Here is a 9,113-nt window from a genome sequence, read left to right on the forward strand (position 1 = left end):
TCAATTAAAATCAAGAGGACTGAGAAGAAATTATGGTTTGCCTGAACTCACAACTGAAATCCCAGCCTTGTTTTATAGTGTTAATTTCTCTGCATGCCGTTGAAAAGGTGCAAATTATATTAAATGCTATTTTCCCAAATTCGGTTATTACTATCTTTTATTCTTCTTTTTGCAAATAAAATATTTATGCAAGTTTGCCACCAAATTCAAATTGGCAAATTATATTAAATGCTATATTCCCAAATTCGTTTATTACTATCTTTTATTCTTTTTTTGCAAATCAAAAATTTATGCGAGTTTGCCACCAAATTCAATTTCGCAAATTATATTAAATGATATTTTCTCAAATTCGTTTATTACTATATTTTATTCTTTTTTTGCAAATAAAAAATTTATGCAAGTTTGCCACCAAATTCAACTTGGCAAATTATATTAAATGCTATATTCCCAAATTCGTTTATTATCTTTTATTAATTTTTTGCAAATAAAAAATTTATATTAAATGCCATATCCGCTCGGTAGATGGCTTTCCACCTTCCACGATGTGTAGAGCCATATCTTGCGGCTCACTTTCATGAATCAAGTCGGTAAAGACAGAGGGAACAATCTGGAAACATGTAAATTATATCAACACAGGCCTGTAAGGCAACAATGTCCAAAAAATTTGCTATTAGTTCTGTGCAGTAGTTTACAACACTTTTAGTACAGAAGTTTTCATTCTCTCTATATTTCACCAAAATAGTGCAAACCAAGTTAGTCTAATGATACATTACTAGCATTGCTTATTTTACATCATTTCATTGCAAAACACTATAAATTATATTATTGCCCTCAATTTGTGTTGTTACTACATTATAGAACATCCACGAGGATTTTCATCGCTAAAGGTATCGCCCGTTCGACCTCCAAATATAGTGGAGCTTGCACTATGATGCATCCGAGTATGATCGTGATTGTTGTAGCCGTGCTTGTAGTAGTTGTAGGAAGACCCTGATGTCTGAGACGCGTAGAAGCTCGAAGGGCCACCGTAATTGGTTCCGTTGTGGTCGTGGTGACCCGTGAAATTGTGGTTACGCATCTCCGGATTGTATGGAAATTGCCACAACTCGGCCCTTCTTCCGGTCTTCCTAACGCTTTTTAGGACTTTCTTTTGATCAGCCCATCCGCTTGCTGTCACCTTCTGTAGGCTCATGTCTATATCTACTTCTTCAACTCCTGATTTTTCATCCAAATTTTAATCACCAATGATTTACTATATTTTTTTAGAAGTTGAAGATAAAATGAAATTAGAAAAAAAAAATGGAATGGAAATAACTTTGACCTTATGGAGGGCTTTCTTGATCTTGCTCTCACATCCGGCGCAACACATATGCACACGCATTTCGGTTGTCTGAAAATTAAGATTAATTTAAGTATATACCACCTAATAATCCAATGAATACTTCAAATGTCCACAAAATGAAATTCACTATTCATATACTTAGAGCATCCACAATGGTGGTGGGAGTGAAGGCCGCCGTCCGTGCCAGCGGCGAGGACGAGGACCGCCGCCGCTGCGCTCGCGCCGCTGGCACGGCGCTGCTCGATGCATCGAGCAGCGCCGTGCCAGCGAGCAGGCGACGTGGCGGCTTATGATTGGGCAACGGCATAGCCGTTGCCTTTGAATTATTTTTTTTTATTTAAAAATCGTTTTTAAATTATATAAAATGATTAAAAAATATTCCAAATCCCAAAAATATGGCCGTTTTTTTCCCGTTTTTTTCTGAATTTTTTTGATTTTTTTTATTTTTTTCCCCCAAAATCATCTATAAATACACACATTCATCATCCATTTATCACATCAATTCATCTCACATTCATCTCTCATTCTTAATTCTCATACAAACTATCAACACATTCATCCCTCATTCAAAACCTCAAATGGATTTCACCCATATTATGGCGGAAGCGGAACGCGAAGAACAAGAATACTACGAACAACATCGTGCCGCTTACGAAGCATATGTCGCGGTGAATACCCCTGCTCCTCATACAAGGCTCGTTGCCGACTACTTTGCCGACCAGCCGCGGTTTCCGGCAGATTACTTCAGGCGCCGTTTTCGCATGTCAAAGTGCTTGTTCATGCGAATTGTCAACACATTGTCCGCACGTGTTGAATTCTTCCAAACAGGTCCAGATGCAGCCGGCCGGCAAAGTATCACGCCGTTGCAGAAGTGTACGTGTGCCATTCGACAACTCGCTACTGGGCAAACGGCCGACATCTTCGACGAGTATTTGCATATCGGCGAGTCCACTGGAATCCTTTGTCTAAAGAATTTTTGCGAGGGCGTTCGTTCAGCTTTCGGGGATGAATTCCTTCGGGCACCCACCACCGATGATTGCCAACGGTTGCTTCGTCTTCACGAATCAGTCCATGGCTTTCCCGGAATGCTTGGCAGCATTGACTGCATGCATTGGAGGTGGAAGAATTGCCCGACTGCTTGGAGGGGGCAACACTTGAGCGGTCACAAAGGCGGCGGCCCAACGCTTATCCTTGAGGCGGTCACCGACTACCGCCTATGGATTTGGCATGCATATTTCGGCGTTGCTGGATCCAACAACGACTTGAATGTACTATATTCTTCACCACTCTTCACTGATGTGATGAATGGTGTAGCACCGGCGATCGACTTCACCATCAACGGAAATAGCTACCACATGGGTTACTATCTCGCCGATGGTATCTACCCAAGGTGGTCGACTTTCATGAAGACGTTCAACAACCCGCACGACCTGAGACGGGTTCTTTTTGCGCAGCGTCAAGAGTCCGCACGGAAAGATGTCGAAAGAGCTTTCGGGGTCCTTCAAGCCCGATTCCTCATCTACGGTGTGAGCAACTCGGTGATTCGCTTCTTTAACTGTAGAGAGACAACCGTCATCATCAGTGTATCTAAAACTCATTGGTAGCAGGTTCAGACTGGAAGGTTGACTAAAGAAGGGTCAATTAACCAAGAGCAACAATACTACAAAATCTTCAGATAGCAGAGTTAAATGCACCAAAGGTTACATATATGTACTCCAATTGCTAACTTAATGCGATTTTTAAACTTCACAAATTAACATCACATTTCGGACGAAGTTAAACACGGGTTTGGCCACACAACACGGGTTTGGGATGTAGCCGACTTAATTTTACATTTGAACACATTCATGGCAGTGGGCACGGTATGCTTTTGCATACAAAATATTGGAAACAGTATAAGATCTCAAGAAAATAAAAAATATGGACAGCTTTACCATCCGTGTCTCGCTCCCCTAGAATTTGATCATCCCTTGGATTCTCTTCTTCAGGCATGGAATCATGACCGTCATTATCGTCTGATTCATATAGAAGGTTTAGGTTGATGGACAGACAGAAAATCTGAAGAAAAAACCAACGAAGAAACTTTACCATAATCAGGTTTATCAGTATGATTTACAACGCCATCATCTGATTCTATCTTTATACTCCGCTGCTCTTCAATATTCCGAGTAATCCGACCCCCAGCACCTTCTGTTAAGCAACCATTGCCTCCATGTATTTTGAAGTCGAGTAAACCGTGAGGCAGCGGAGAGGGAAACACGGGTTTGGGATGTGGCTGACTTTGTTTTACGTTTGAACACATTCATGGCAGTGGGCACGGTATACTTTTGCATAAAAAATATTGGAAACGGTATAAGATCTCAAGAAAATAAAAAAATATGGACAGATTTACCATCCGTCACTCGCTCCCCTTGAATTTGATCATCCCATGGATTCTCTCCTTCAGGCGTGGAATCATGATCGTCTTTATCGTCTGATTCGAATAGAAGGTTTAGATTGATGGACAGACAGTCAAATTTGATGAAATTAAAAACGAAAAACTGTTGAAATCAATAGAAATGAGAAGAAATCAGTTAAATGAACAGAACTGAGATGAAATTAGGTTTTGAGCGAACTCACAACTAAAAAAAATATGCGACACTCAATGCAAGATATTGGAGTTCATGGCACTTTTAGGTGCAGAAGTTTTCATGCACTATATATTTCACCAAAATAGTGCAAACCAACTTAGTATAATGATATGTTACAAACACTCCTATTACTATTACACCATTTCAATAACTACCATATAGTGTGCATATCGATAACTACCATATCGTGTGCATATCGATAATCAACATTGCAAAACACAATAAATTACTCCTAGAAAAAGGTTTTAATCAGTCATAATTTATTCATCACATTAAATACGTTCAGGTTTTATAGACTGCTTATTTAATTTTGTTACTTAATTTTATTTTATCGTTGAGTGAATTGTTGGAATACACAATATATATAGTCCCCCGAATAAAATTGACTTACACCATCTCATGTATAGTACTTAAGTAAAATCCTACCTACAGTTGGGTCACACACGACTATCCAACTTACAAAACCAAGATCCATTGATAGAACAAAATTTAACAATGCAAACTAACAAAACAAATATACAATTCATTGATATTGAATAAAGCAAATGAAACACTGTAAATTATGAAAAATGAAGCAACAAAAAAAGAGCGCATTGAACACCAAAATTGATATAAGCAAAAGAAAAACAAAAGGAATTAGCACGTTACCTTTGGTAATGAACGCCTCGGAACGATGTGTGTAGCCCCACGCGTCGCCCTCAATGATTGACCACTTCACCAAATTATAGCAAAGCCAAAAACACCCTTAAATAAGGACTATTTTAGTTGGACGATGGAAAAAATAAAAGGAAACTTAGAACCATATTATAGATGAAAAAAAAAGTATTTCGAGTAAGAGTTCGATGTGGGATAAGGACTACGGGTGAGAAAAAATAGGTATCTTGGGTAAGAGTTCGATGTGGGATAAAGACTATCAACTAAATACTCGACGTGGAAAAAAAAGGAAGAGTTTTTGATGCAAAATGAACGGAGAAATATGAGAATGTCTGAATTGGTAATAAAGAACTCAAACTAATTGAGAACTTTGGAGTATAAAAACTCAATGCAAAATTATATATTCAAAGTCTGTCTTTTAAGATCAACAATGATGCCTTTATATAGACAAAGGAAATCCTAAACTTATGGAAAGAAAATAACTAAAAAATCCTAAACTTATGGAAAGAAAATAACTACAAAGATAATAAGCAAAAATAACTAATATTTTTTCTATCTCCTAATTCTATTAACTAGGAAATAAATAAAACCAAATATATACTTTTCTTAGCCTCCAAGACTTATCTTCTGTAACTGCATCATACTCCCCTTCTTGAAAAAGACTCGTCCTCGAGTCTATCCTCGAGTCTGCTTTGTCACGATCATCATCATCTTCTCCATCTCGCACTTCCTCCTTAACAAACCAATTCCAATTCTGGATATCGTGCATCATCCTTTTCGAATATCCATCAAACTCGTGCCCCACAAAACCAAATTCTTTAACAGGATCCTGATCCAAAATACCAAAACCCACTTGCAAATCGACTTCTTCTTTTACAGCATCAAACTCATAGTCAAAATTCTTTTTTGTATTAATGACATAACTATCTCCTGCAGCTTTAGATACAAAAGTTTCCTTCACAAGTTTTTCCATAATGTCTTCAATCAAGACCACTGATGCTGTATTATCTTCATCAGCTGCTCCATTATTGAAGATGTCCTCGTCGTACTCCTCATCGTCATCGACGACAACGCCCTCATCTTCGACAGCGTTGCCAAATATTACGGAAAGAGGTGGCGATCCGCTGATCAATCCGGAGAGCTCATAGAATATATCCTCATCGTATACAGGTGTATCATACACCACCGGCATCGACAATATATCCTCGTCGTATATGGACTTGTCATACACCGGCATCGACAATATATCCTTGTCGTATACAGGCTTAGACTGGCCACGTTGGACGTCGTTGAATAACGGATCGTCCACAGAACGACGCTCTGACGCATTAGATCTCATCGGGTTGGATTTTCCCCGACGCTTCTCCAATCGCGCCAATCGTCGCTGTAGGTCTCGAATCTGTTGTCGCAGATCACCGTTCTCGATGTCGCGTTGGAGGTCTCGAACCTGTTGTCTCAGATCATCGTTCTCGATGTCGTGCAGATCACGCTGTCGCGCAGCCTCTTCGTTTGGGAGATCACCAAGTCCCCCACCACGACCGCTACCACGAGCATCGCCACGTCTGCTGCCATATCTACGTTCAGCCATTGATAATAAACCTGGATCGTGATACCAATTGATGCAAAATGAACGGAGAAATATGAGAATGTCTGAACTGGTAATAAAGAACTCAAACTAATTGAGAACTTTGGAGTATAAAAACTCAATGCAAAATTATATATTCAAAGTCTGTCTTTTAAGATCAACAATGATGCCTTTATATAGACAAAGGAAATCCTAAACTTATGGAAAGAAAATAACTAAAAAATCCTAAACTTATGGAAAGAAAATAACTACAAAGATAATAAGCAAAAATAACTAATATTTTTTCTATCTCCTAATTCTATTAACTAGGAAATAAATAAAACCAAATATATACTTTTCTTAGCCTCCAAGACTTATCTTCTGTAACTGCATCAGTTTTAAAAAATATTGTATCTTCCACTATGAAATTCGACATTAAAAATGTGACTATCTCTGATAATAGTTAGATTACCACTTAGAATGCACAATAACTACCAAAGATAACATGCACTTGTAGGGTATCAATGGTAGTACAAAATCGATTACACAAAAGGAAATTTATTATACTACTCAATAATGGTGTACGAAACACCAAATACATGACATGATGATTTACACAACACCAACACAAGACCACATTACAAAACTTTTGAGGAAACAACCCAAAACACACTCTTGGATGACACACCTCACTAGATACCCGAGGACACACCACTAGCTCAAGGAGAACACACCTCACACTCACTTATTTTCAGTTCATCACTTTCTCTTGCATTGCTATAAATAAGCCTAATGCCTATTTATAGGAATTCAACGTTAGCGAGCGCACAAAAAAAACCGACATATTCTGGTATCTAATTACCTATTCTAGAGTAATCTATGCTAAGTCGGTTAACATGAGCTAGATTGTTCTAGTTACACATATTTCTAGCCCATTTTGATTATTTTAATATTGCAAAATATTTATTTCTCTAATAATTATGTTGCCTAACATCTTGTCTTTCCCGGCTCCTCTAGAAGTCGGTAGAGACATCTTCGATAGCATTTTGTAAGACGGTCTCCTCCGATGACACTGACCATTCCACTTGTATTCTGTGCAACTAGAATCTCCTTTTTCATAGAATCTACTATAATTCTCTTTACTTTTAAAATTAGCAACCTTGTACATGTTATGTAGTATCAACCTCATTCGACCTATGGTTTTCTTCCGTAGCATACTCGTGCAATCTGATTAAAGTTGGAATTTCCTAATATCCTTGATATCCATCTATCTATATCCCAAGCTTGATGCATCATGCATGTGAAGTTGTGAACCTCTACTAATAACCCCATAATCACCATTTCTGCACTAAACAACGAAGACCTCTTTGTGTCCTCACTGTTACCAAAGTGAATACACATATGGACACATAGTTAAAATGTACTAATACTATTACTTATGTAGTTATATTTTGTGAAAATGAATGAGAGTTGTATACTTTTCAACAACTTCTATGTTTCATCATTGTTTCACTTTGGGACAGATGCTACATGAGTTGATGCTCATACCTAATTCGTACAGACTTTTTTTCTTATTCGATTCAAACTTGCTGCAACTAATAGTAAAATATAACTAAATGGTATTATCCATTTCATTTTCATAACCTACACCAAATAATTAAACCACGAGGAAGTTGGATCATATCTAAGGTTGCATATGGATTCAAGGATTTGGATATTAACATAAAACGACCATAGAAAATCAAGAATTAAATACTCTGCCATATATGCTTTTACCAACCATTTAACTAGTTGGATCATATCTAAGGTTACTGGCATTTTCTGGAACAAATTTGACTAGAATCTCCAATAAAACAAAGAATCAAATAGCAATAATGAATTTAACATGACTGGAACTGATTGCAACAAACTAAATAACAGCACAACGCAAACGTCAGAAAACAGAACATAAAATACAAATTGTTATAATCAAAAGAATGAATCAATAAAATGGATAATACCAAACTCTCTGGGCTAATTTTGGTACTCGAGTAATTATAAGATATTCAACATTTTCGTTTTCCTTTTAACTGATATTGACTATGTCAAACAAACTTGCAAGATAGTGAAGAGAAAAGTTAAATATTGATGAAACAGATAAAAGAAAAGCTGAATCAAAATCACAAAAGGGAAAAAAGGGGAGTTTATTTCGTATCTGGCGATAATCCTTGAAGAGGGTTCATTTTCCCAGTAAATCAGGGATTCAGGATTTTCATCAGTAGATTCGAAGAGGTTTTGACGTATTGTAGTGAAATTCGGAAGACAGTGGATATAATTTTTTTTAGGCAACAATAGAATAATGGACATTAAGCAACAAAATGAAAATGAAAATGAAAATGAAAATGAAAATGAAAATGAAAATAGAATAATGGACATTAAGCAACAAAATGAAAATGAAAATGAAAATGAAAATGAAAATGAACATGAAGCTATTAACTTTTTATTTTTTCTCTAATTATCACTCCTATAATTAAAGATATAGGTTAATGGTAGATCAATACTAGATGACCTGTTGTAGATATTAACTAAGTGAAGTGACCGACTATCTCATTGCACAATTCAACATGACCCTTATAACAAATGATACGAATTAGATATGACAAGTGACTCGTTGAACATATTGATCCAAGAATCTTACGTATGAGTGTTTGCAGCGACCTCCCTAGAATTGAATCACTCGAAGAGCATGGAAATCTCGACCAGCTATATGATCAACCAAGAACTTCGTTATTAAACGCCACAAGACATTGCTCAATATATTTTGATTAGTTATAAACAAGCAAAACACTCTACAAAGAGAATTTATTCCACAAAGTGAATGTCAATTTTCGATTATCATTAAATATGTTTTAAAAATGACATGCTTACAAGTTACAAGCCTATT

The 9,113-nt window shown here is 36.9% G+C and overlaps 2 protein-coding genes across 2 annotated transcripts; both read right to left on the reverse strand.

Moving 5' to 3' along the window:
- Positions 1 to 847: 847 nt before the first annotated feature.
- Positions 848 to 1,396, reverse strand: LOC121809948 (heavy metal-associated isoprenylated plant protein 28-like). Its single transcript, XM_042210798.1, has 2 exons — positions 1,317 to 1,396; positions 848 to 1,217 (listed from the first exon to the last, which is right to left on the reverse strand). Exons 1-2 carry the CDS (start codon positions 1,379 to 1,381, stop codon positions 848 to 850), a joined length of 435 nt encoding a protein of 144 aa, XP_042066732.1. The 5' UTR covers positions 1,382 to 1,396.
- A 7-nt stretch (positions 1,397 to 1,403) lies between these two features.
- Positions 1,404 to 8,504, reverse strand: LOC121808750. Its single transcript, XM_042209334.1, has 5 exons — positions 5,228 to 8,504; positions 4,621 to 4,684; positions 3,735 to 3,815; positions 2,850 to 2,897; positions 1,404 to 1,423 (listed from the first exon to the last, which is right to left on the reverse strand). The coding sequence occupies exons 1-5, from the start codon at positions 6,212 to 6,214 to the stop codon at positions 1,404 to 1,406; spliced, it is 1,200 nt and encodes a 399-aa protein (XP_042065268.1). The 5' UTR covers positions 6,215 to 8,504.
- Between the last annotated feature and the right edge of the window lie 609 nt (positions 8,505 to 9,113).

The sequence above is a fragment of the Salvia splendens genome, chromosome 6 (genome assembly GCF_004379255.2).
Source record: "Salvia splendens isolate huo1 chromosome 6, SspV2, whole genome shotgun sequence".
Lineage (NCBI taxonomy): Eukaryota > Viridiplantae > Streptophyta > Magnoliopsida > Lamiales > Lamiaceae > Salvia > Salvia splendens.